The 26839-nt window shown below is 41.8% G+C and overlaps 1 protein-coding gene and 2 long non-coding RNA genes across 4 annotated transcripts in view; 1 reads left to right on the top strand and 2 right to left on the bottom strand.

Moving 5' to 3' along the window:
- Positions 1-869: 869 nt before the first annotated feature.
- LOC144315432 (uncharacterized) lies at positions 870-5631 on the bottom strand. Its single transcript, XR_013381120.1, has 2 exons — positions 4578-5631; positions 870-1607 (listed from the first exon to the last, which is right to left on the bottom strand). It is a non-coding gene; the product is annotated as an uncharacterized LOC144315432 (long non-coding RNA).
- On the top strand, positions 5375-26839 carry NAPG (NSF attachment protein gamma). 2 transcript variants are annotated; one of them, XM_077899945.1, is made up of 12 exons: positions 5375-5563; positions 8698-8765; positions 11325-11409; positions 12373-12390; positions 13107-13137; positions 14642-14751; positions 14865-14931; positions 15219-15289; positions 20745-20823; positions 22616-22695; positions 23258-23387; positions 24345-26839. In XM_077899945.1, the coding sequence occupies exons 1-12, from the start codon at positions 5508-5510 to the stop codon at positions 24435-24437; spliced, it is 888 nt and encodes a 295-aa protein (XP_077756071.1). In that variant the 5' UTR covers positions 5375-5507; the 3' UTR covers positions 24438-26839. The 2 variants fall into 2 exon arrangements, with proteins under 2 accessions (XP_077756071.1, XP_077756070.1); XM_077899944.1 differs by having other exon boundaries at positions 5394-5563; positions 24419-26839.
- The window catches only part of LOC144315428 (uncharacterized), a 57385-nt gene continuing 38155 nt past the window's right edge, over positions 7610-26839 (bottom strand). The window contains exon 6 of the long non-coding RNA XR_013381110.1: positions 7610-7760. This is a non-coding gene — a long non-coding RNA (uncharacterized LOC144315428). The remainder of the gene's footprint in view (positions 7761-26839) is intronic.

Genomic DNA, 26839 nt, shown 5'->3' with positions numbered 1-26839 from the left:
AGGTCTTGTAGGCCAAGCTCAGGCCTTTGGCTTTTACCCTGAAAAAATGGGAGTCTTTGGAGCATGTGGAGCTCCAAGTGACCTGATCTGATATATTCTAAAAGAACCCTCTTGCTGCTCTGCTGACAATAACCTGTGTGGACAAGGTGGGGACACTGGTCCAAAGGCCACTGCAGTAACAGAGGATGGGGCCGTGGTCACAGCTACGGACAGAGTGAGAAGCCACTGGGTTCTGGATGTCTTTGGGAGGTAGAGTCACCCAAATGCTCTGATGGAGCACGTGTTGTGTGTGAGAGAGAGGAGGCCTGGGTCACTCCACGTGCTTGGGCAGTGAGCAAACAAAGTCGCCATCAACCAATGTGGGTAAGATGAGGAAGAGCAGGTTTGCAGAACCTCGGGAGTTCAGATTTGCACAGGTTAGGTTTGAGATTTTCGATTTCTGAGTGGGGCTTTTGAACATATATTGGACATGGGAATCTGGAGGAATAATTCTCAATCTTGATCTCTATATTGATCTCATTAATTTCATAGGTGCTTGGAAGTGACTTTTAAGCAGTGGATTCATTAATATTAACAAAAATATAGATTGTAGTGGCATCTATCAGTTTTATCCCAACAAAAGCTGAGAATAATTTTCTGAACTCCTGTTCTGAGGATCCTGTCAAATTATGAGATTTGTCCTAAAAGTTTTTGAGCTTTTGTTTGTTTTTGTGCTTTTGAGAAATGTATCTTCCCAGAGAAATGACTTTATGGCTCATGGTTAAACTCTTGGGCCAAGTCTCTCTATAAGGTAACAATATGTTTGCAAAACCAAAACAAAAAATGAAACAAATTATTTAAAAAAATCAGCACAGCTGAGATCCTGGTAATTTTTTTTTAAGATTTTATTTATTCATTAATGACAGACACAGAGATAGAGAGAGAGGCAGAGACACCGGCAGAGGGAGAAGCAGTTTCCATGCACAGAGCCCAACGCAGGACTCAATCCCGGGTCTCCAGGATCTGGCCCCAGGCTGAAGGCGGTGTGGCGCTAAACCGCTGGGCCACTGGAGCTACCCGAGATCTTGGTAATTTAACAAGCACACAGAACTTAGTGATATAGGAACTTTTGTGCTTCCTCATTTATGGTTTTTGAGTCAAAACAATCAGAGTTCATTGACCAAACTCTCTCCCAAGCTTCTCTTAATTTCCCTGAATGCTCAGCTGAGGAAGGTAGGTCCAAGAATCTTGCTTGTGGCAGCAGAGCAGACAGGGGAAGGGAGGGGAGGTTTGTGCACAGGAGGAAAGGGGACTGGGGCATGAAGAACTCTCCCAAGGCTGCAGCCCACCATCAGCCAGCCAAGGGGTAGCAAGCTCTCATTCACCCTTCAGTGAAAATCACTGTAGTCAGATCCAAAACAGGTAGAGCCCTTGGTAATGTAAATGTTTATTGAGGCAGGAAAGAAGAGCTCTTAGGGATCCCTGGGTGGCTCAGTGGTTTAGCACCTGCCTTCAACCCTGGGTGTGGTCCTGGAGTCCTGGGATTGAGTCCCGTGTCGGGCTCCCTGCATGGAGCCTGCTTCTCCTCCCTCTTCTTGTGTCTCTGCCTCTCTGTGTGTGTGTCTCTCCTGAATAAATAAATTTTTTTAAAAATAGAACTTTTAGAATAAGAGGAGGGAATGAGTTCAATGGGGTCCCCTGAGCCAGCAGCCAGCCTGGAAAATGAATGGGACATTGAGTATCTGAAGGGACCCAAGAGAGGAGGTGAGAGATGTCCTGGAAGGAGGGGAAAGAAGCAGGAGATTGGTAGAAGGCAAAGATGACAGAGACACCAGCAGCGCTGGTGGAAGCTGCTGCGATAGCAAGAATTCTTTTCATGAGGTGTACCACAGTGTCTAGCTTGAAAAACTGTAGTGTTTCCTTATTTGCTGCAAGCTTCCACTTTGGGCTCTTCCAAGCTGGCTTCCCAGTGTAAACATCCCTCCCTTAAGCCCTTCCTCAACCCTCATGTAGGAAGGGAAAGGGGGAGAAGAAGAAAATAGAGCATTGGTGTCCCCCCTTTACTGGCCCTGTTTGCTCCCTTTCCCGGGGAGGTGAGTTGGCTTGTACTTACAGCTTCCCTAGTCTAAGGTCTTTGGGAACAGAGAACCCTCCAATGCCATGGGGCTGCCATAACCTTCTTTCTCTTTTCCATTCTTTGTCAATTCTTAATAAAATTTAGGTTTAATATTTGTGTCCCCTCAATTGATCACAAATTCCATGTAAGCAAACATTATGTCCTGATAGGGTTTAGAACAGGCTACCCCGAGCAGCCCGGGTGGCTCAGCGGTTTAGCATCACCTTCGGCCCAGGACATGACCCTGGAGTCCCAGGATCGAGTCCCACGTCGGGGTCCCTGCATGGAGCCTGCTTCTCCCTCTGCCTGTGTCTCTGCCTCTCTCTCTCTCTCTCTGTGTGTGTGTGTGTGTGTCTCATGAATAAATAAAATCTTAAAAAAAAAAAAGAACAGGCTACCCCAAATTATGGCACCTTGGAATACCAAGATGAAGGGATTTGAAAACAAAACAGGTGCAGGAAGGTCTCTCTGACCACCCCCTTCTCCCCTGAAGCAGGTCAGAAGATCCTGTAGGGTGGGGAAAAGTTTTCCTCAACTCTCTTAGAAGCTCTGGCTAGGTCTGAAAATTAAACAAAGATGAACAGGAGTGAAGTATGCAAGCATATTTCATGTAAGTTTTATCCTGGCATGGGGGCCTTCCTAAGGAAAAGAGGACCCAAAGAACCACACCTGGTACTCTTATGCTGAGTTCAGCGAGGAGTGGGCAGGCACGGAGGAACATGACAGGTTAAGGAGCAGGAGGTAAGGGTAGTATAGTGGGGGAAGATTGGCAAGTACTGTCCGCTCAGATTCTTCTGGGTCCCTCCATCTTTGGAGATAAGGATGTTGCTTTCCACCAGGTATAGGGAAGCAGCTCTCGGGTAGGGTTTTATGACCTGTTTCAGGGCAGAAGGGCAATGGGCAAAGGAGGTCAGAGTGATCTTCCTGCTTCTGCTGTTTTCTCAAAGTTCCTCACCGCACAATAGTCAACAAGTCAAGGTGACATATTCTGGGGGAGCATGTCCTGCACCTGTCAGTCCTCCTATGAGAAGTGTCCTCCCCATATCTGGAAGAGATGATTTATCTCAGAAGATGGAGGAATTCAGGTCCCCTGCAGGGACCCTGAATTGCTTGTCCTTGCTAATTTTCCTTCAGTTTACTACCCTTAAGGCGTGCCCTTTGTACTATCGTGTTTCCTACAACTTCCCACTCTTCATCAAATCTAGCGTAACAACATGCAGGTTTAGCCATTTTTGCAGGACTTCTTTTCCTTAGGAAGGCTCTGCATCTTGTAAGACTTATATTAAATAAATCTGTATGCGTTCCTCCTGTTGCTGTCTTTGCCAGTCTGATTTACAGAGCCCCAGCTGGAGAATCTAAGAAGGGCAGAGGAAGAGAATTCTTCCTCCCCCATACTCTCTTGCTTACAATTGCATCCTGTGAGGAACAGTGCCTTGTGCCGAGTAGGGGCTCAGAAAAGATTTAATGAATGGGTGTGTGAACAAGAGAGAGGGAGGAAGAGGCAATAGACTTGGTGTAGATCCCTTAGGAAAACTTCTGGCACTTTCAGTGGTTTTGGAGGTTGATAGCACTGGGTCACTGGGTGGACGTTAAGTCTAGTTTCACTTAAAAAATGTAAGACTTGCCCGTTTCCTGATAAAGGCCTCAGGTCTCTTATAAGGCATCAGTCATTCCAGAGCTATGGTGAGCTGGAGGTCACAGTCACAATATTTTACAACTCCTTTATTTCCCGACCTCTTGAATCTGGACTTGCCTCATGACTTGGTTTGACCAATACAAGTGGCAGGAGTGATACTGAGTTGGTTGCAGGAGGCCTATAGCTCCACCCGCCTCCACCCTCTTGGAAGGCTGTGCCCTCATACAGGGAAGCTCAGGCTAGTGATGGGATGATGATGGGAAGCCTTGGGCATGGATGGCACCTATACCCATGAGACTAAATAAGGAAGTGAGGATAGATGAGACAGGATCACTAGAGAAAAGGCAGACTACTAGGAACAGATGCAGGTGATTGGTGGATGGGCTGATGAGGCCAAACGCAAGATCTCCCCTCAATTGCTACTTCCTATTAAACAAGAGGGATCCCTGGGTGGTGCAGTGGTTTAGTGCCTGCCTTTGGCCCGGGGCGTGATCCTGGAGACCCGGGATCGAATCCCACGTCGGGCTCCTGGTGCATGGAGCCTGCTTCTCCCTCTGCCTGTGTCTCTGCCTCTCTCTCTCTCTCTCTCTCTGTGACTATCATAAATAGATTAAAAAAATTAAAAAAAAAAAAACAAGAAGTAAAAGCTGGCAGGCAGGCGGGGAGACTGCGTGGGAATTTTGAGGAGAAAGAGGGTGCAAACAGCCATCCAAGTGGATGGGTGAGTAATTTGACAGGAAAACGAAGCCCAGTTGCTCAGCAGCACCAAGTTATCTCCTTGATGTTTATGACCATTGCAATGAGGAATGTCAGCAGCTAGTTTGATATTTCTCCAGCCACACTTACTTGCCTAAGAGCAGTTCCAGGGTAGGTGGAGAGTTGGGGGTTCTCCAGACAGGGAGGGCCGAGGAGGCCCAGCTATCACAAGTGCGGCTAATAGGAGGGAACACGGGATCTAGGCCGGGTAAAGGGGGACGTGGGAAGAAGAGCAGAAGGACAGGAAACCGCAGAGCCTTCTGCTGAAGGCGAGGGGTTCCCGGCGCCAGGCAGGGTGGGCTGGAGTGGACACAGGGGAGGGCGCACGGGGCCTGGCGATCCGTAAGCTGCGGCTGCGACCCCGGGAGCGGGCGGCTGGGAGGCTGCACGGGCCCCGCGGGCATCGGGATCTCCGTGATGGTCCATCGGGCCAAGCTTGTACTTGTGCCCGAGCCCCGCCAATGTCCCTGAACCCTTCCTTCCGAGCGCGGACCGCAGTTAGTGTCGCCCGGTGACTGCTGCACAGTCCGGGGCACCGACGGTCTGTTTTGTGCAGGGGGCGCTCCTCGGCAGGGTGAGGACGCTCCCAGCTATGGAGCGAGTCATCGATTCTACACCGGCGTGTTCGCACCAGCGGGAAGGCACGGCTCCACCACGGCGGGTCTTCTCTGCCCGCTGTACTCCCTGCTGATGTCCCGGCGCTTGGAGCGGTTCCTGGCACCTAGTAGGTGCTCAGTAAATGTTCCTTGAACCAACGCAGGAACGAGCCAACCGCCTTCAGCGCCCACTGCGCCTGCGCTACACGCCCTGGGAGCGGGCGAACCCTGACGCTCCGCGCCTGCGCTGTTTGGGCCGGCGCGGCCCCGAGACCCGCTCCCCAGGCTGCTGCGCCGCCTTAGGTTTGAGCCCTCCAGGCCCCTGTAGCAGCTGGGCCGCGGGGCCGTTCCCGGCTTGCACTGCGGCGTTCCCACGCCTCCTCAGCCGGGCTCTCGCCTTTCACGTCAGGGCCCGACCTCGGAGATGGCGGCTCAGAAGATAAACGAAGGGCTGGAGCACCTCGCCAAGGCAGAGAAATAGTGAGTGAGAGACACGGCTGGGTCCGTGGCCCACGCCGGCCCCGCGCGGGAGTTGGAGGGGGCGCGTGGAGAGCGAGCGCGGAGGGCGGCGGCTCCGCGGGGCTGCGGCCGGGGGTCCGGGGCGGGGCCGGCTGCCCCTCCGGAAGCGGACTCAGCGCCTGCCGGAAGTCGTCCCGGCTCCCCTCTGGGCTCCCCTCTGGGCTCCCTTCTGGGCTCCCTTCTGCGGGGCCGGATGCTCCGCCGCTCGCTCTGGGTGTTCCCTTGAGGAGACCGCGCTGCGCCTCGCAGTTTGGCAGCATCCCGGGGCTCTACTTCCTAGATGCCCGCAGCACCTGTCCTCCCTCACGCTGACGACCAGAACGGACTCCCCGGGGCAGAAATCGCCTTGTTGAGAACCAGCGCTCTGAAAGCCTCTCGCGTGCGGAGGGGGCTGCGGCTGTGGCTGATAATCCGCGGGCGTCCCTTGTCGCGTCCCAGGGGTTCGCGCTCCCCTACTGATTGCGTGTGTTCTCCCAGCTTCTGCCACGGCCACGCTGTAGGCACCCGGCAGATAGGCGGGACTGAGCTGAGGCCGCCCAGCTCTCCGCACTCCCCTCCTCAGTGTCATTGCTGCGACGAACTCGTGTCTGGTAATTGTAGAAAACGAAACCTCTACATGGAGTCGAGTACAGAATCTCACTTTACAGAAGAGGAGGTGAGGCCTGGAGAAGCCTTATGATGACTTGTCCAGGGCTGCAACGTTGAAAGATGGCAGCGCCAGCTCTTTTTCTTCTTCTTCTTTTTTTTTTTTTTATGTATTTATGATAGTCACAGAGAGAGAGAGAGAGAGGCAGAGACATAGGCAGAGGGAGAAGCAGGCTCCATGCACCGGGAGCCCGACGTGGGATTCGATCCCGGGTCTCCAGGATCGCGCCCTGGGCCAAAGGCAGGCGCTAAACCGCTGCGCCACCCAGGGATCCCTTGAACGATGGAAAAATTGTTCCATTGTTCCAAAAACTGTTCCAATTGTCAAGTCTATAGTTACTGTGTTACTACTTCCTCCCTGTGACTGTGTTCTACTCCCTTTTTTGCAGGAGATGCCCCCAGCAATCTTACTTTCTCCCCTCTCCCTCTCCCCCTTTTCTTTCTTTCTTTCTTTCTTTCTTTTCTTTCTTTCTTTCTTTCTTTTCTTTCTTTCTTTCTTTCTTTCTTTCTTTCTTTCTCTGGGAGCAAACCCAAAAGTATCATTAAAATAGTGCGTTTGATAAAGACCATAATAAAGCGGTCTCAGCTTTGCTTTGGTAGCACAGGAGGAGGAGTTTATTCTATCTGGAAAATTTCAGGAAGATTTCCCAAAGGTGATTTCTAAGCAGGTCCTGGAAAATTAAAAAAAAAAAAAATTTTTTTAAGATTTTATTTATTCATGAGAGACAGAGGCAGAGACACAGAGGTTGAAGCAGGCTCCCTGCTGGGAACCCGATATGGGACTGTATCCCAGGACCCTGGGATCACGCCCTGAGCCAAAGGCAGATGCTCAACCATTGAGCCACTCAGTCCCGGAAAATAATTTTTTTTTTAAACAGAAGGAAAATCCCACGAGAATCTGTATAGGATTTAGTATGTGTATAGGCTTGAAAATATGCCAGGGGAATAAAGTAGAGTAGTTGCAGTGCCAGGGAATGAGCTTGAGCAGAGAAGTTGGGGCCAGACTGAATGGGCTGCCCCTCTGATGGTCCTGAATGTTAGCTTTTCTGGGGATCGTGTAACCAATAGGACCTGGCAAAAGAAATGTGGAGATTGGGGAGGGGAGAGAAAAGTGAGAATTTTGTCACATTCAGGCAGTGTATATCTGACCCAGCCATTGGAGCTATTGAAGTAACCAAAAGAGGTTCTTTATTCAGGAGTTTAGAATTCACAGGCAAGCATACAAGTCATCAGAGAGTAGAAATAAGATAGTAAATGCTAGAACAGAGGTATGCAGTTGTTTCAGGGGGTGTACAAAGTAAGGAAAAATTAATATCCTCAAGGTGGGGTGAGTGGAAGAGGAGGGAGGGCAGGCAAGAAAGGTGACTTTCCATGACTGGTTAGTAGACTCATGATGAGGGCCTGAATTAAAGTAACAACACAAGAGGCAGCATTGGACGGTATCCGTCGAAAAGAGGGGGTAAGCTTTACTTACTTGACTGGATATAGAGGGGAAAGCTTGACTCTTAGGTTTCTAAAAAAGAAAATATTGAAAGGGCAGGTCAGGTAAAGACTCAAAACTGATGGCTCTTTGTTTCGGCGTATGAGAAACCAGTAGCGATCCTGTTGTTTTCATAACATCCCAGTCTTTCCAGTTATCTTTCCTGGCTAATTCTCAACCTGTTTTGCTGACTCCCTGTGTTGTTGCTCTGAATATTTGTATTCTGTAGGCTTTCTGCTCACTTTCTAGATCTCCCTGGTGGATTTTAACTGGGCCCTTTGTGTGGTATGTGCCAGTGGCTCCTTAGTTAATACCTCTAGCCTCTCCTGAGCTTCAGCCTCATGAATCCAACTGCTTGCTTGATGCTGCGCTTCAGAGGGTCTCAAGTTTTGATGCACCTTGGGGCTTGTTATACTCTGATTGCTGCTGCCACCCCAGAGTTTCTGGTTCTGTAGGACTGGAGTTTACATTTCTAGCACATTTCTTAGTAATGCTGGTCTGGGGACCATGTGCTGAGAACTTCTGCTGTACTTGGATATTATACAGACATTTTATTTTTTTTTCAAGATTTTATTTATTCATTCATGAGAGACACAGAGAGAGGGAGAGAGGCAGAGACACAGGCAGAGGGGCAGAGGGCTCCATGCAGGGAGCCCGACATCGGACTCGATCCCCGGTCTCCAGGATCCCACCCTGAGCTGAAGGCAGATGCTTAACTGCTGAGCCACCCAGGTGTCCCTTATGCAGACATTTTAAAAGAAGAAACCCGCATCTGTGATAGTGAGAGGGAAAATAGGTTGATTTTAATTGTAAATAAATTTGGGAAGAAGTGGGCAAGATGGGGATTTTGTACCTCGTGGGTTTTTTGTTTGTTTGTTTTGTTTTTAAGTCACCTACAAAGCCATTAAAGCAGGATTCTGACTTCTAAATGTGGTTGCTAACTTCTGTTAAATGTGTCTTTTCATTTTAGCCTGAAAACTGGTTTTTTAAAATGGAAACCAGATTATGACAGTGCTGCTTCTGAATATGGAAAAGCAGGTATGTATAATGATAGCCCTTTGACTCCAATATCTAGTCTTAACGTAGGCTGAAAACTTCATCTTGGCAAAAATACTTACACTTAATGCTTTCTATGAGAATTTAATAGTCAAAAAAACCAAACCTGCCCAGGCCCTTGCTTTTTTCACACTTGTTATTTTCAGATGTGTTGGGGGCTGAGAGACCCAGTGACCTGCAGCTCTCTTCTGACAGCAGAGATGGGTAGGGTTGGCAGTACGTAGCTTCAAGCTTTTTGCCTTGTTCATATATATATATATATATATATATATATATTTTTTTTTTAAGATTTATTTATTTATTCATGATAGACACACAGAGAGAGAGAGGCAGAGACACAGGCAGAGGGAGGAGCAGGCTCCATGCAGGGAGCCTGATGCGGGACTCAATCCCGGGACTCCAGGATCGCGCCCTGGGCCAAAGGCAGGCGCCAAACCGCTGAGCCACCCAGGGATCCCCTTTGTTCATATATTCTTGAACTTCAATCAGTTGCCCACTATTTCCAGGAGTTTTTGCCATATCTCTCTATTATACTTCTATAATGGAATAAAGATTTTTCTTTGTTAACTTTTATTTTTTAATTTAGCCATATTCTAGGCAGATCTACAGATCCTGTGTCTGTTTGGCACATGTTTTTTTTAAGAACCACACTTTTGGTATAATGCTGATAAATGTGAAGTATTAAGCTATATGACTATTTGAATAAATATTATCTGTATATTAGATAAAAATGATCTGCAACATGCAACAGAGAGGAACCTTACTAAAAATTTACCATTTAATTATGTAATGACAGCTTTTAGCATATCCACAATTTTTTTGGATACAAAGCATAATGCCCTTTTTGAAGTACTCTAAACACATTTGCAGTTGTGTTTCAGCCATAGCCCAGATCACGTTTGTTAGCCTAACTTAGAGACCACCTACATAATGTGCTTTTCATAGACTTTTAGTTTTAGCATATCATCAAAGAATAGTAGAGAAATTGGGTAAATAGAAACTTGGGTAAATGAGTCTTTAGCACTTTTATTTAAATCCTGACTATTCTCTCTGTTGGATGATGTAAATTATTTGTCCTATTTAAAAGGAAAATTATTAAAAGCTCAAATTTCATATGGATTCTATGGACACCTAGTACAAGAACACTTTTGTAACTAGAAGGCACAACATTTTGCAAATTTCTTGAGGGAAATTTATCACAGGTTGGTTTTTATAAGCATCCGAGACCATGAACTGCCTTCACAAATACACATTCAGATCATATTTTCCCATTAAATCATCCTTTATTTTCTTTAAGGGGTTATACAAAATATATTTAATCAATAGAATACATTTTTTTAAAAAGCAAAATGTGTAAGTCCAGGGGTGAAAATAGTTCAGTAATTTATTTTGAACATTTTATTAAAGATGAGTGGATAAAGAAGATGTGGTTTATGTATACAATGGAATATTACTCAGCTATTAGAAATGGCAAATACCCACCATTTGCTTCAACGTGGATGGAACTGGAGGGTATTATGCTGAGTGAAGTAAGTCAGTCGGAGAAGGACAAACATGTTCTCATTCATGTGGGGAATATAAATAATAGTGAAAGGGAATAGAAGGGAAGGGAGAAGAAATGTGTGGGAAATATCAGAAAGGGAGACAGAACGTAAAGACTCCTAACTCTGGGAAACGAACTAGGGGTGGTAGAAGGGGAGGAGGGCGGGGGGTGGGGATGAATGGGTGACGGGCACTGGGGGTTATTCTGTATGTTGGTAAATTGAACACCAATAAAAAATAAATTAAAAAAAAAAAGAGAATTTTAACAGTTTGATTTTAACAATTTTTTTTTTTTTTTTTTACAGTATCCTTTTTTTTTTTTTACTTGTTTGTAAACAAGTTTTCCAAAATCTGTAAGATTCTAGTTTTAGGGCCACTCCGTGTTTTGCTCTGATGATGACACTTTTACAACAGTGGAGATGTCATTTTCACAGAAACCTACTAAACAGTGTAAAAGCTTTATTTGAAAGAAATGCATTATTAATGTTTTAGGCATTTATTTAAAGATTATGCCAAAAGGAAGGCATATCGGTCTTCTGTTTCTAAATAATTTGAAAGGTGGAATAAGCTGTAACTAAAGCACTGCTTTTAGTAGTAAATGTAAAATTGGCAAAGTAAGATCCTGTCTTTTGTGACAGGACCTGTTGTTTGGGAGTATTGGTTGACTGATACAGTCTTGGTTTCTCAAAGCTTAGGTGCTGCTGTAGAAAGACTTGGTTTTGAGCAGAAATGGCACTGATTTATTGCTAGTAGTCTATAATTTAACAAAACGAAACAAAGCTACACATTTTTGAAAGTACTGCCAAGTTATTGGTAATCAAAAAAAATTGTAAGAAAATTCCTGAGAAAAAAGTAGTGTTGTATAAAACTTATGTATTTGATTAAAATAAGGATATTTTCTCATGCTTCCCACATGATGCAGATTTTGGTAATGATTCGTTTGAAGTTTTTTAAAATAATGGATTAGAAAGTCTTTTTGTTGTTGTTGTTCTATTTCAGCTGTTGCTTTTAAAAATGCCAAACAATTTGAGCAAGCAAAAGATGCCTGCCTGAGAGAAGCTGTTGCCCATGAGAATAATAGGGCGTATCTTTTTCAACCCTTTTCAACCTTCACAAGGAAATTCAACAATGTGATACTTTGGACAGAAACTTATTATTTTCTTTTGTTAGAAGTTTCCTACATGTGTACTACAATGGTATTAATTTAGAAAATGATTAGGAAAAAAAAAAAAGAAAATGATTAGAAAAATTCTGCATTTTTAGACTCTGAAAGAGTAGACCGAGACTTTTAATCATAAGGTTCATAGTTTCGCAGAGCTGTATTTGAGAGTATATGCTGTTGTTTGCGTGATGCCAGTTTTCTTTGGGTTGAAGTGAAGGAAATGTGCAGGTGCTGAAGAATGAAACAGTAGCACAGGTATTAGAAGTGTATAAGCTGTTTGTAAAAAAAAAAAAATGTTTTTTTAAAGATTTTATTTATTTATTCATGAGAGGCACAGAGAGAGGCAGAGACACAGGCAGAGGGAGAAGCAGTCTCCATGCAGGGAGCCCAATGGGGTACTTGATCCTGGGACTCTGGGATCACGCTCTGAGCTGAAGGCAGAGACTCAACCACTGAGCCACCCAGGCATCTCAGTTCTATAAATATTTTTAAAACTAAGTCTTTCTTAGGTATTTGAAAAAAGATTTTTAAGTAGTTTAAAACAAAAAAATTTTGCTGAAATATTTTAAAACTTACTAAGTAAAAAATGTCCATTTTATCTCATTTTCAAATTACAGTTGTAATAATTTTGCATTTCAGTGATAGTTTTCAGATTAATGGGCGGTGGAAATAGCTTAAGAATCTATGTGGTGTTTTGTTAGTGTTTTGTGAATTATGTAACTGTAAGAGACATCAACAGACATAAGATGATTGCCTCATCTGTTTATAAGATTTGTCTTTTGGAGCCAACTGGGGCAAGTGACATTGTTCTTTTAAATAGTAGATCTTTAAAAACTGTTGACTCGTTTTTTTTTCCTTAATTTCAACTTTGTTACATCCATTCAGTCTTTTTCATGCTGCCAAGTAAGTAAATATTTTCCATGTTTTCATGTTATCTGGAGATTATATTTTAAATGTTTTTCCATAGGTCAGTAAATTTTTCCTAAGTTATAAATCCATAAATAGTGAATTATTTGTATTGACTTAAATAAAATAATCCTTTCCATTTGTTTCAGTCTTTACCTGACCCTTAGAAACTAAGTCACTCCTAATTAGATATACAGAGTTTACATTCAAATCACCGTATATTTTTAAGACCATTTTCTTCAATAGCCTATGAAAAAGCAAGTTAGAATCCCCCCCCCCTTCTTGATAGTTAATAGTACTTGTGGAGAGAAACAGTCTTTCTACTGTTTTTTTAGAGAGTACTTGTTTCAAAACTTGGATTTAGGTTTGTCAGATAATAAGTCCTTTAACCTTTCTGAGTTTTACTTAATTTTGCATCTACCAAATAAAATCCCTTTAATTCAGATGTCTCTTATTTCCAAGGCATTATTGCCCACAAAAATAAAAAAGAAATGTGTTATTAAAAGCCTAAAGCAATATATAGTGCAATATATAGTGTCTCTTATTTCCAAGGCATTATTGCCCACAAAAATAAAAAAGAAATGTGTTATTAAAAGCCTAAAGCAATATATAGTCAGTTTTAATTGACATAGCTTCTAATATCTGTGGTAGAAAGTTTTCTCTCCCCCATATGTCCTTAAGATCTCATCTGAAAAATTGTATTCTCTTTGCAGAGCTTATGAGCAAGCTGGCATGATGTTAAAGGTCAGTAATGTGCCACAACTGTCTTGTAGGTAAAATGAATTAACTACAAGGTGTTATTAAAGTAGATTCACATGGAAGTGAAAAACTCTCCTAGCTCTAAGGCCAGAGGTGCTAAGATTTCTTATCCCAAGTATTGCTAATTCAACCCAAGGATACATTGTATGCACCTTAAGATAGAGAGTATTAAAGGTGAAATTTAAAAGAATATATTGGCAGGAACTGGGAACAACAAATTTCTAAGCTTTGCAACCAGGAGAGTGTTGCTAGACAAGAGCTAGATGAGAGACTCCCCTACTTCTGAGAACTTGACATTTAATGTAAAATTTACACTGGGTGGTTTCATATCCTGTTTGCTCCACAGAAGCCATAGGGTGACTGAGGCACACAAACCACTGACAATAGGCATATTTTCATTTTCTTCTTAATGATTTTGCTGGGCTACAAAAACATGAGGAAGAATATAAATAGTGTAACTTCTAAGAAGGCAGCCCATCCTTTTTTACTTTGTAACTAAATAATAAAAAAGTCACATGCAGAAGTCAGTAGGAATGAGACTAGCAAGTTTTATATCCTAAAGAATTTGTCAACTTAGGTGCTGAATAGGCAGACTAAAAACAACCCTTGAATTGTCAGTGTGGAGCCTCCTTTAAGATGGTAACCTTATGTAGATAATACCTGTAAACTTTATGTCTAGCTTTTCAGTGATTTTTCTTCCTTTTTTTAAGAAGAGTTTTGATTTGGAGATAATAGATATATAAGGACCACAGGATGCTGATACCTATGATTTCATAGTAAGAAACAGAGTTAATGTGCTGGTGGCACTCCTCATGAAAGGGGGCTGCAAGCTCAGATGAGCTCAGGATCTGGGCAGTGACTGGGGTGCAGAAGGCAGGCCCTGGTGTGGGCGGCAGCGAGGAGTATGGAGAAATGCAGCCACCACCAAGAGGCACCATGCTTCCAGGACAGCTGCTGCTCAGCCCCAACCTATCATTGCCTTGTGGGAATGCCAGCCTGCTGATGCCGCAGCTTGTGATCTTTTTCTTAAATTTGGAAGCCGTAGAATAGTTGTGAAAGGATCTAACTGGAAACTACTAAAGCAAGATGCAGTTGGAAATGAGGTATGGCCCTTGAGCTGCCAGTTCACAGCCTTTGGCATAAGCTTCATAGATAGAAGGGACTCAGTAAATGTGCAAAGAATTATAAATCTTAGAAAACATTTAAGAGCAAATGTTTTGGTTTCTACCATTTGTAGAGTTTTTCTGAAACTCAAAAGTGGTGAGGAGCTCTGTGTAGAAATTCACTGAATACCTTTTTTAGTTTGCCTGAATGAAGCTTGATGGGGAAGAGTAACCATGTGAAGGCGTTTCATCCTAAATGTATTTGTTGTTATATAACATTTTGAATCATTTATCTTCATGAAATAGGAATAAAATGAATTTCAGATTGTTAATTCTGCATTTAAGTTGATGCATTTACTGATCCATACTGTATCCTTTGCCTGAAGGAGATGCAGAAACTGCCTGAGGCTGTTCAGCTGATTGAGAAAGCCAGCATGATGTACCTAGAAAATGGCACCCCGGACACAGCAGCCATGGCATTGGAGCGAGCTGGAAAGTGAGTGTTGGCACAGGTTTCTGCATAGAAGCCATTGGCTGTTTGTCTTAATAAAATCCTTTGGAAAACAAGTTTTCTCTTTTTCATATAAGTCCAATTTTCTTGTCATATAGGCTTATCGAAAATGTAGATCCAGAAAAGGCTGTACAATTATATCAACAGACAGCTAATGTGTTTGAAGTAAGTTTGAATTTGATTTTTTTCGTTTAAGTATACTTAGAATGTTTAGATTCATAACATGTAGGAAAATAGAGAAATGCAGTGACTGCTTTTGAAAATTTATCTGTGCTCACAATTGAACTGTGTTTTTTTTATATTAATAAAATGGATTAGCAGCTTTGGTACTTTTCCCCCCTGCCCACTTTGATGGAGTGCTATTACTTGTCTTTCAAATAATTATTGGGAGGAAAAAAAGATTCCTAGGGTAAAGCAGCCAATAAATAGTCTCTTTTCTTTGATTCCTTCAGAATGAGGAACGCTTACGACAGGCAGTTGAATTACTAGGAAAAGCTTCCAGGCTGCTGGTACGAGGCCGCAGGTGAGATTTCCAGAACTGTGTTCTTGTCAACCTTTAGTCCACATGTGGAACTGCTAAGGAACTTGGAGAATTGCTTGGTAAGGTTTTTGGTGTAAGCCACAGGCACACTAGGCTGCCTAGCAGAAAGAGTGGTGTAAGAGGGAACATTGAATTAAGTATCAACAGAATTGCCGTTTTTCTAAATATGACGCCAAAATGTATCATAAATTATGTTTTTATTGATTAAAACCTGGCTCAGCAGCATGAGAAAGCAGTGTTCTTGATATGTTATTTGGTTGGGTTATAATGTGTTTTTCTTGATACGTATCTACATAGGCATAAATAACAAGGTACCCAAAGTGCTCACCCATGCAAATCGACAGGTTCTTGACAGTTAAATAGTGTCATTGAATAGGAAATTTGGCATTTGTTTTTTCATCCTTTAAACATACGACTCAAGGCATAAATAATAGTTGGACCCCAACAAACTTAGAATTCTACTGGATTTTCCTTTGTTTTTTACTTTACCTTAATTTAAGCTTAGTAAACATCTTGTCATTAATAAAATTCTGTTTGCCAAAATGTTGTTTAGTAGTATTTAAGGTAAAAATGCTTAGAAAACTATAGGTCAAAAAAAAAAAAAGAAAAAGAAAACTATAGGTCTGAAGATAGATCTTTTCATTAAAATTTGCCCATAGTTCCCCAGTGACAGAAAATTTGCCCCTAGTTCCCCCGGGTTATATTTTGGGAAGGAACCAAAAAACAAATGATTAAAGAGTCTATTGACTCCTTTCTGAGATGGAATTAAGTGCTTTCTTCATGAAGACTACAGATCTGAAATATAATTCAAGCAAGTTTAAAGTAGCATCAGAATAAATTACTATAGAATAATAACTCTTGTGTGTTGTTATTTAGATGGACTATTTTATAGGACCTTCTTTCATTGATTAGGTTTTTTGTTGGTCTAAACTGCATAGTATATTAATTTTGTTTTTAAAGACTTCATTCATGAGAGAGACATAGAGAAAGGCAGAGACATAGGCAGAGGGGAGAAGCAGGCTTCCTGCAGGGAGCCGATGTGGGACTCAATCCCAGGACCTCGGGATCACACCCTGAGCCAAAGAAAGATGCTCAACCTCTGAGCTACCCGGGCATTACTTAATTTTGTTTTTAGGACCTTTGTATTAAACCATGAGACAAAATTTAATTTATACGTCAGCCTTAGGTCATTACCTTTATTCATCTTAATTCTCCTGGCCTCCTAGAAATCCAAACCACTAGAATACTAACTCTGGCAATTCTCAACTTCAAATGATGGTATAGTAAGTTTAGACTAGTCCCTGAAAAGGTTTCTTATAGTAACAGCTGTTTGTGGTGATGGTCCTAGGTGTTGTAGAAGAGCCGAACTGTAAGACAGTACCTAAATTCTGACCCTTTGAGCAGGTCCTCATACTTGTAGAAACAGAGAATGGTGCCCTGGGCTCTACCCATTATAGGGCAGACAGGGACATTGTGGCATACTTTTACCTCTTTTTCTCATCCACTCCCCTGATGTTCTTCCCCCAAGGCCTCCAGTGCCTTCTTAGGGCTCAAGTCCCATAGACCACTGAAAGTCTAAGAAGCAAAGTTGGAAGTAGGGCAGAAAGTAAGCTCCACTCTGTGTAGATGTGGGCCCTCCTTCAGCTTCCCTAGGATCTTTCTGCTTTCACATCTGCTCCCCTTCTGTTTTCCAGACTGAGATTATCTAAAGCTAGGTTCCAGGAGAGTAGCAAAGGGGTGGGGTGGGGGGGCCAGAACCTCCTCAGGAGGGCTGCTGAGCAGCATTTTCCAGCTACGTATGCATGTTCCTCTGGAAAGCTCCACCATGGAGTGGTAGCCACTATCATTCCCTGAAGGGTCTGGTTGACGTGTGTAGTGAGAACCATTATTTTAGAACAAGTTTTCTTCACAGTTGTAGAAAGTGGTGTGGAGATGCTGGAAAGAGGGACATTTATAAATCTAGGGCAACCAGTACATCTTTTAATTACTTTGTGAATTTGTTTTATTGCTTTTTGCCTTCCTTTTGAGTAAAAATGCATTGAAAAAATGATAGTATTTTACGCAGTGTTTTGAACAAAAATCATGGAAATATTTGTTTAAGTTATAGATTAATATAAAAATTGATTTGAATTTATTCAGGAGTGTTATGGAATTTTATATTTGAAAACAGAGTATGAAAAAATTAAAAGTTAGCTGTCACAATACTGCCATCAGGAATTTCAGAATAGTGCAGAGTAAGAAAAACCTGGAAGATCTATGCTAATAGAAAGATAACTGGGAGAATTTATGTGATATTTGAATATTTTGAATACATATTGGTTATAATCTGAATTGGTGCTACCATTTGTTTAAAAGAACTAGAACAAAAAAAACTAGAACAGTAATTTTATATGTTTATGCAAATAACATCTAATATAGAGTATAGCATGCAATTTTAAATTTTATGCTTATTACATTTAGATAATATGCTTATATTTTTACATTAATGTGATTTTGTAATATTTAATCCTAACTTAACAATAGTTTATATTTTAAGATGGCAAAATTAAATATTTAATATATTTGTATTAGTCCTCTGCTCCTCCCTCTTTTCTGGATAGCCATAATTAGAAGTGAATCAGAGTTAATTTTAGTTGCATCTGTGAGGCCTTAAATCATGGCAGTTGCCAGTATTCCCTCCCTGAAAAGGCCTTTCCAGTTGTTCTGACTTTGCAGGGAAACGTATGATCCTGTGCCTTCCAGAGAAATTCTGAGGCAGCTGAGCTGGTTGGTAACCCTGCCTGGTTGGCTCTCTGAACCAAATCAGGAACGCTTTCCAAAGTTTTGTCATGATTCCTAACAAGGAGGAGAACCCGATTTCTGTATCAGTTAACCACCCGTGCCCCCACCTGACTCCACACTTCCAAGGGTCTCTCTTAGGCTCTTACCAGTTGACTGAGACACTCACTGGACTCTAAACTCAGGGAGGCCTGGGTGTGTGTATGTGGAGTAGGTACCAGTTAAGCATAATCACTAGGTTTTTGTCTTGCATAACTTTGTCCTGTCCGTTGTGATGCCAAGTTATTGGGGTCATGATAATGAATTGTTTGAAAAGTTTTGTAAGTAGTTAAAAATATGTCGTGGACTTCAGGAAGAAGTTGGTGCCAGAGGAGGAGTTCTACATCATGGTGAGGGAGAATGCCATTGAAAGCTGGATTGAGTGAAGTCCTATGACAATTTCTTGTCATATGCACATAATTTTTGTGGCATTTTATTTTATTTTTGAATTTCAGGAAGATAATTTATTCTCTTTCAGCAAAACCAAGTGTATTTTATTTTGTTAGGAGTATTAAGAATTAACTTTGGGTTTCATTTTAACTTATGAATAATTTCCTGATCATTTGAAAACAATTGGCTTTATATATCAATTTCATGGCTTTTTAGCCAAGTAGATCAGTTTTTTTGATTACATATAAATATACAGTATTTCTCTTAGTTGGCTGTTTTGCTAGTTCGCGGTTATTTGCACACGGAAATGCTGTTTTTATGCCAAGGAAGTAAGTCATGTGGGAAGAATGCAGCCTTAATAGTTAAATATGTGAAAAACTTAAAACATTAAGATTCCTACTAGAATGATATAATCTGGATGGTCACCAAATGTTCTGATGTAATGTTTTTTATAAAATAGGATCTGGGATAAGCTCAAAGTCATAATTACAAATGATACAGATATATATAATCCCCATTTTAATTTCCTTTTCTATATGACAAATAGCCACAAACCTAGCAGCTTAAAACAGCACGCACTCACTGTCTCAGAGCTCTGTGGGTTAGAAGTACAGGCCCAGTATAGCTGAGTCCTGTGCTCAGAATCTCACTAGGCTAGAATCAGGTGCCCCATATGGCTGCGATCTCATTCCAGGCCTACAGGTTGTCGGCAGGATTCCTTTCCCTGCAGCTGTAGGATGCATACCCATGTTTTCTTTCTTTTTTTTTTTTTTTTCATACCCATGTTTTCTTGTCAGCTGTTGGCTAGAGTCAGTTCTCCGACTTACAGGTGCCTGTAGTTCCTTGGCATGTACCCTCTGGATGGTTTACAAGATGGTATAGTTAGCTGCTGCTTCAAAGTTAGTAAGAGTACGTCTCTTGACTTTCAACCTCTGACCTTTCAAGAGCTCATATGATTAGGTCAGGCTCATCTGGACAATCTTTTCTGCATCAAAGTCAGTTGATTAGTATCCTTACAGGAGTGAGTTCCATCATATTCAGAGGTTGTGCCCACATTCAAGGGGAAACTGTACAAGGAGTGTATATGAGGAGAAAAGGTCTTGGGGAATAATCTTACAGTTCTGCTACCATGCCCAACATATAAACTGGCTTTGTTCCCAAAATTTAGCAAATTGGTCTTTGGAAATTCAGAATGCATTTCTCCAATGAATCTTACTGTATGAAGTAAGGTGTGAGGGCACAGCCCACAAAAATTCAGTTTAATTCACATGAGTTAAATCAAGCCATAGTGTGTGCATACATGTGTGTGTGCACATGCAGGAGATCTTTTTAAAAGATAATTGTTAACATACAAAAAAGTGTAGTGTAATGTTTTTATATTTTAATTTGGGCTATGAAATAGCTCTTTCCCACTGCATCCTAATAGTGCAGACTGCTTGCCATTTTCACTTTCGGGGTGAGGGAGATGGGCAAGGTATGTACACTTCCTTTAGACATAGGTTAGATGCCAGGAAGAGAGTCTCAGGACAGGGGCATGATAAGCTTGTAAAAGCAGTAAGGAGCTGCTTAGGGTGTGCTGGGATTGAGGCTGTGGCATGGGAAGGGAGAGGACCTTGGAGGATTGGTGAAATGGTATTCAAGATGCTTTCTTCTTCATCTTGCCGTCTGAGTAGGATGGAAGAAAAGGAGAATGGGTGACAGTTCTTTGAAACAGGTGAATGTCAAGGATGAAAGGTGGCAGGAAGGATGTTTTCTGTGGCCCACTGAGGCAGCAGTGGAGAGTGGCAGTGAGGATGGAGTGGGGAAGGAATTTTCCAGCAGGCAGTGCCTTCTGGGATGTCTAGATGGCTTTAGAGGAAGGAAAGAACTCTGGGATGATTAAATTGGGAGTTGTCTAATACTTTTCACAAAACTTCTCAGAGCAGTTTATTGAATTGGATTGATGCTCATTAATGGATGATCTTTACCAGACTTAAACTACTCTATTTGAAATAACCTATCCTTAAGTTCTGCTTTTTGTCTGTCTGCTTAATGCACGAACAGGTGAACAGTTTAAAAGATAAGCCAGACACATGTGCAGAGCTCATGGAAATTGGGTTGTGGAGCAGTTGCTAAAAATGCCTGAAGCCTTCTTACTTTTGCTAAAATCTGTAATACCAAACACAACAGTGATCTCTGCTTTAGATCATTTAGAGCTGTCTTATTTGACATTTCTTTGTTTTGTCGTTAGGTTTGATGAGGCAGCACTTTCTATTCAGAAAGAAAAAAATATTTATAAGGAGATTGAAAATTACCCAACTTGTTATAAGGTATGTTTTGAAAGTGTTTATTTTTGGCTTTACATTGGTTAATTTTTCATATTGGTGCAACTATATAAGACTAGATTCCTTGGATATTTTAAAAAATAATTTTGCCCAAGATGGAGTAAGCCCACTACAGTCTATCTTTCCTGCTGATTACAACAAAAACTTCTGGACAAAATTAAAAAACTTCTGGACTGTGAAAAATAATAGCAGGAGGAGGGAGCACTTAGAGAAGCAGCCAGTAAGGGAGTGGGTTGCCAGCATTTTCCCTGTTTCTCTTGCACCTTGCCTGAGAGAAGCCCTCAGTCATGGAGCTGGGCAGCAGAAGTTCCACCAGCTAAAATGCCCAAGGAATCCATCTAGCCAAAGTTTCTAACTGGAGAGATGGGGAAAAGCAGCCCCATTTTTTTCCTCTTGTTTTTCTCTTGGCTTTACTCTGAAGGTAAGCTTTAGTCAGGACCAGAGCGGCGGCTGTGATGGTGGTGCAGGCAGATAAAACACCCCAAGAGGCTTATTAGTCTCTGTTCAGAGGAGCTAGGACGATGAGCTAAGAGCAAGGAGAAAAGCCCAGGAAAGAGGAAAAGGGAATCCCCTGAGTGTGGGTGTGAGCAAGTGCCCACACGAGTCCTGGGTTTAGTCTCCAGCTCTGTGTCTGGTGGACAGACGTGGAGCAGCAGAGCATAGGCCTCGAGAGCTATAGTAAGATTTGGTCACCAACCAGGACTCGCAGCACCTGGCAAGGCTCTTGTGTGGGGCTGAGCTGCAGCAGTGGGGCAGGGGCACTGAAGACTATAGTTGCTGCCCACTAAGTGCAGACAGAACAGGCATCCAAGCCCGACTGCTGGGTGACCTGTTGGAAATCTCACTCTCCTGAGAATTATAGGATAGTCTGTGTAGCAAAGCACCACAGTGTCCAGGATATAGTCTCAAAGCACTCAACATTAGGAAGTCAGGAAAATAGGACCAGTTCCCAAGAGAAGACAACCAGGGAAACCCAGAGATGTCGCCCAGCTGAGGGAATTACCAGGTCATGACTGCAAAGTAGCTATTTTAACTATTCCATGGGATATAAAGGTAAATAGATGAATGGACAAAAGGATTGTGTTTTTGTTTTATTTTAGATTGAAACTAAAATCGAATTTTGGAACTTAAAAAAGCAAATGTCTACAGTAAAATACTGGATTAAAGTTAATCTGATGATGGAGATGTTAAAAAGATTCAGCAAATTTAAGGATAGATCAATAAAAGCCGTCTGAAAAAGAAAAAAGATTGAAAAACACATTATGAAGAGCTGTTTGCCAATAAGATCTTATTAGTCACATCTTCGGTCTTGCTAATGCCTTTGTGGCTTATAAATAGTATTGTTCCTATCATCTAAAGTTTTTTTCATTCATTAACCATTTTCCTAGTATTTCTTTAAGAATTCCAAAGTGTTGTGGCATCATGGGTCCCACTTCAAGATTTCCCTTTTCAAGATTAAACCTGTATAGATATTTAAGAGACATTTTCTTTACAGTGTATGGTGGTCGTGTTCTAAGTTGTGTTATTCAGTGTGATCCTCAGACCACCTGGGCTTGCCTTGGACCCCCTAACTCAGCCTTCACGTAACAGAACCCTGAGTAGTTTGAGATGTACCATGGCAGGGCATTTTCCCTCACGTGTCCCGTGGAAGTTACTAAGAATTTATAAATCTCTGTAGGCAAACCAGGACTGTAAAGTTCAATTCTAGACGTCAAGAAATTGACTTTACTAACAAGTTCGGTGTAACTTTGGACCATAATCACCTCTTTTGTTTTAGAAAACAATTGCTCAAGTCTTAGTTCACCTCCACAGAAACGACTACGTGGCTGCAGAGAGGTGTGTCAGGGAGAGCTACAGGTAAGACGCTGGCAGCCCTGTCTTGCAGTGTAAAATTTCTATTTCCCGATGGGAGATCACTGTTTAGACAGCTGTTCTTGGCCAGGAAGCTATTTTTGGTGTTGTAAAAAATTTCATAGTGAAAAAAAATTTTGTAGTGGTAGGTAGACTTACCTGCCAATTCAGCAGTAATTTTTTTTTTTTTTTTTTTTTTTTTTTTACAAGTTGTGATCTTTCATGTTTTCCTCCTGGGGATTTCATGGGAGTGAATGACCGGAATGATTTTGTTCCATTTGTCTTCTGAGACAACAACAAAAAGAGTAAAGAAATGTTCTCAGATTGCATGTTACGGGAAGATCATTTCCTGTTGGAGGTAGTTACAGTGAGTGGTCTCAATCTGCGCATGTTTGCAAGCCACCCATTTCCCTTGCTCTTCTTGGGCCTGTGCGCTGTGGGATGTCTAGAGTATTCCAGGCCTCTTTCCACCTGTTAACAAAAATGTCTCCAGATATTGCCAAACATCTGGGAGGGGGGCAGAACCCCCTGAGGGCAGGTGGAGGGGTGTGACTCGTGCTTGCTGTAGCATTCCAGGGTTCAGTGGGAGTGAAGACTGTGCTGCCCTGGAACAGCTTCTTGAAGGCTATGACCAACAAGACCAAGACCAAGTATCTGATGTCTGCAACTCGCCACTTTTCAAGTACATGGACAATGATGTAAGTGGCCTTTATTTCTTTTTTCTTGAAAGGTAGAGGTAGAGATTATTTCTCTCCTATGGGCTTGTGAGATTTCCCCCTCTATTTTATACCTCCAGCCACTGCTTACGGAGGAATGTGGCATTGGCACTGAATTTCACTGTATTCTTAGACTGTTTAGATGTCAACCATGTGGGTTTACAGCCTTTTATCTAGCCATCTGATGATGTTGAGTATGTACACTTTTTAATTCGGCTCCATTTCTTGGCCTTTTCTACCACCTTTTGACCTCTGTAAGTTGCTTAGTTTAAGTTTCTTTTAGGCTTCACTTTCTGAAAGAGGCTCATCAGGTAGTGGCCTTTGTAATTTGATACACTTCTCGGAAGCCTACTTCTTTGACAGCTGGTTATGTGATGCTGGTTACTAATGAACTCTGTGAGCCTCCATTAACTCATCCGTAAGAAGGGAGCAGCTGGTCCTTGTCTTGCCAGCCTGTCTTGCAGAATAGATTGGTCTGCATGTGAGAAATGGCCTCACACAGTGCTGTATACAGAACGTGAGCTGTGACTGTGGCTTTCCCTTTTTAGTAGATTTCTGAGCCCAGTTCATTTGATTTGGTATCAGATCAGCTTGAGACCTTTCTTTTTGGTAATGATGTGGATAGAGGACTCCATTTTTTTCCCTAGGTCAAGTCTTATATAGGCTTTTATAAGTTTATTAAGACTTTGTCCCTAGCTTAACTCTTCATTTACTCAACAGATCTTTATTTTGTAGGTACTGCAAGTATTAACTGAGTGTGTCCCAATTATCTCAAATTCCTAAGTGTGGCATATAACTGATGACCAGTTGTATACCTGTCATGTCACGGTCATGAGCCATCTGATGGCAGTGCACTGTTGAATTTTTTGTGGTGGTTTTTACATTTTACTGGTAGTATTGGTTTTCCTGAGGTAGAAAATTAAGATCTCTCTCTTATAGATAGCTACAGTTGACACATGGCATATTGAGATTCCTGTTGTCCAGCTTCTGAGAACATGCTTTGTCATTGACAGTATGCTAAGCTGGGCCTGAGTTTGGTGGTTCCCGGAGGGGGAATCAAGAAGAAACCTGCGGCGCCGCAGGCTAAATCTGAAGGTGCCACCGCCCCCACTGCTGAGGAAGACGAAGATGAGTATGCAGGAGGCCTGTGCTAGGATCTTGCTGTGCTGCAGAAAGGAAGAACAAAATCCTGACATGCCATTCATGGACTTGGACCTTGTCTGAGGGGATCCAGATTTCATTGCAGTCATGGCTTTGAAAATGCTACTAGATTCATGTTTAGTCATCATTTCCCTAAGTCACCCATCATACCCACTACCTGAAAACACTTTTTTTTCTTTCCATAGCAGCCTTTCTAAGACACCATCAGGAATTAATAGAAAAAATGTACTATCACATTTTAACACAGTTGATTTTTAATTTGCAAGCTACAAACTGTGTTCTAAACAAAAGGGACAATAGGCATAGAAATTCTTTTCTGTTGGGCTTTTGTGATTTATTGTTAGAGAATTTCCCTTTCGTTTTATTTAATAATTGCTGCTAAAAGTGAAGTTTACTGAGTTAAAGTAGTATTTCAAACTTTTGACAAGTTTATCCCCAGTGATATTAGATACATTTAAATTATTGAAGATTTCTTCAAATCTTTTCAGAGGCACGATTGGGACAGGATGCTGTTTTGAGCCTTACAATACTGTTTAGCCCAATAAAAGATAGGTTTAAAGTCTTATGTGTACATTGAAAGTTTTTACGGTATATTCAACTCCTTTATGAACTACATTTTTGTACCTAAATAAACACACAGTGACTGTCCCCAAATCCATTTGGTTCTTGACTAAATGGAAACTAATGACTGTTTTTATGCATTCTAAGAGGGGATGTTCCCATCAACCTAGAATATAGACATTTCTTCCCTCCAAAATAATTTCTGATTCATTTAGAGTTGCAGCAGGACAGTAACTGGACATGGAAAATGCTGTGTAACATTAACATTTAGCTGAAAGGGAAGAATTGTTTCTGAAGTACTTCTTTTTAGAGGACTGTGCTGCCAATATTTTAGTCCTTGTAGGTACTCCTAAAAGGTTATTTTTGAAGCATTCCTTGTTCACCTGTATGGTTTAGCCCTATCTCCAAATCTGTTAATTGAAGAGAGGTGCCAGTCAGCAGCAGCATGCATTCTGTAGGCACTTGCCACCCAGAGTGGTTTTCTGCTCTGGGAAACCATAGAACAAAGAACAAAATCCTGACATGCCATTCATGGACTTAGACCTTGTCTGAGGGTATCAAGATTTTACTGCAGTCATGGTTTTGAAAATGCTAATAGAGATTCATGAAGCCATGAATCTCCATGAGCCAGCCTTATATGAGTCCAGTGTGTGTAGTTTGCTGCTCCTGGAGACACCAAGGCTCATTATGATGAGTGGTTTTAGCCATAGTTGTTTCCAAGGGAGGGGAGGGCTTAGCTGGTTGGCAGGTGCACTTAAAAGGGTGGTAGGAGGGTAGAAATCTTTATTGAAGATCTGATTTAAAACTCTAGCAAATTTAATGTTTTGATTCCTCATAGTTCTGCAGGTAGCAGCTCATTTTCAATAATTGTATGGAGGTTAACTTGGGACAGCCTCAGTGAGGCTGCATTTAGAGACATTTGTACTGGATGGTGGTACACTAATACTTCCAAGATCCTGCCATTGCTGTTGTGCCCTTTAAATCCATTCGGAAACTTCAGGAATTTTGTATTAATGGTCATGTGAGTTAAACAGCCATATGTCTAAACAGATTTGGCAGCACTTAAAAAGTATTTTAGACCATTTGTTTACAGACTATATTACTCATTGCAGCCTTGGAAAAGTTCTTAACTTTTACATATTAAAAATGAGGAGTGCTTGATTCAGTGCATTCTGTTTTAGCGGGGTAGCTGACCCTTAACAACATAAAAGGCTCTATTTTAAGTGCAGCCTCTTCCCCCCTCCCTGCCCACATTTAGGAACTAACGTGTAGGACTTGGGGGTATTTCTTTGATGTCAGGGTTGATGTGTGGTGTCCGGGAAAGAGCCCTTGTTTCGTCTTCATGCATTTTATTTTTCCACGTACAGAAGTCTTTATCCTGAGAGTGTGGTCAAAAGCAGGAAACGTGTTTACAACAGGAAAAACATTTCCAGAACTCATGTCATCCCTTTTACCAAAGTGGAAGTCTGCATGAATATGCTCAGAATTGAATACTCAGTGTTATTATATTGTAAGTGAAGTCAATCTAGAAATATATTTAATATATTGAATTTATTTGTACATATGCAGAATATTATGGTATTTGTGTATGGAATCTGTGCTTCCTATTTTTTTTCCAGTTCTTTGATGAGTAAATATTAAATGTATTATTATGGAAATATAGATTATTGCTTCTATGGGAAGATAATTATGAAAATAAAATCTGAAACTGT

This window comes from Canis aureus, chromosome 6, assembly GCF_053574225.1.
Source record: "Canis aureus isolate CA01 chromosome 6, VMU_Caureus_v.1.0, whole genome shotgun sequence".
NCBI classification, from domain to species: Eukaryota; Metazoa; Chordata; class Mammalia; order Carnivora; family Canidae; genus Canis; species Canis aureus.
This window is presented reverse-complemented; position numbering and strand designations above follow the sequence as displayed.

What these genes read in the sequence shown, in the direction of transcription:
- NAPG (XM_077899944.1), top strand. Translation starts at nt 5,508, where the DNA reads ATGGCGGCTCAGAAGATAAACGAAGGGCTGGAGCACCTCGCCAAGGCA. An exon ending in AAGCTGGCATGATGTTAAAG is followed by an intron (nt 13,138 to 14,641) that starts GTCAGTAATGTG and finishes CTTTGCCTGAAG; the next exon opens with GAGATGCAGAAACTGCCTGA. An exon ending in TCAAGTACATGGACAATGAT is followed by an intron (nt 23,388 to 24,418) that starts GTAAGTGGCCTT and finishes TGTCATTGACAG; the next exon opens with TATGCTAAGCTGGGCCTGAG.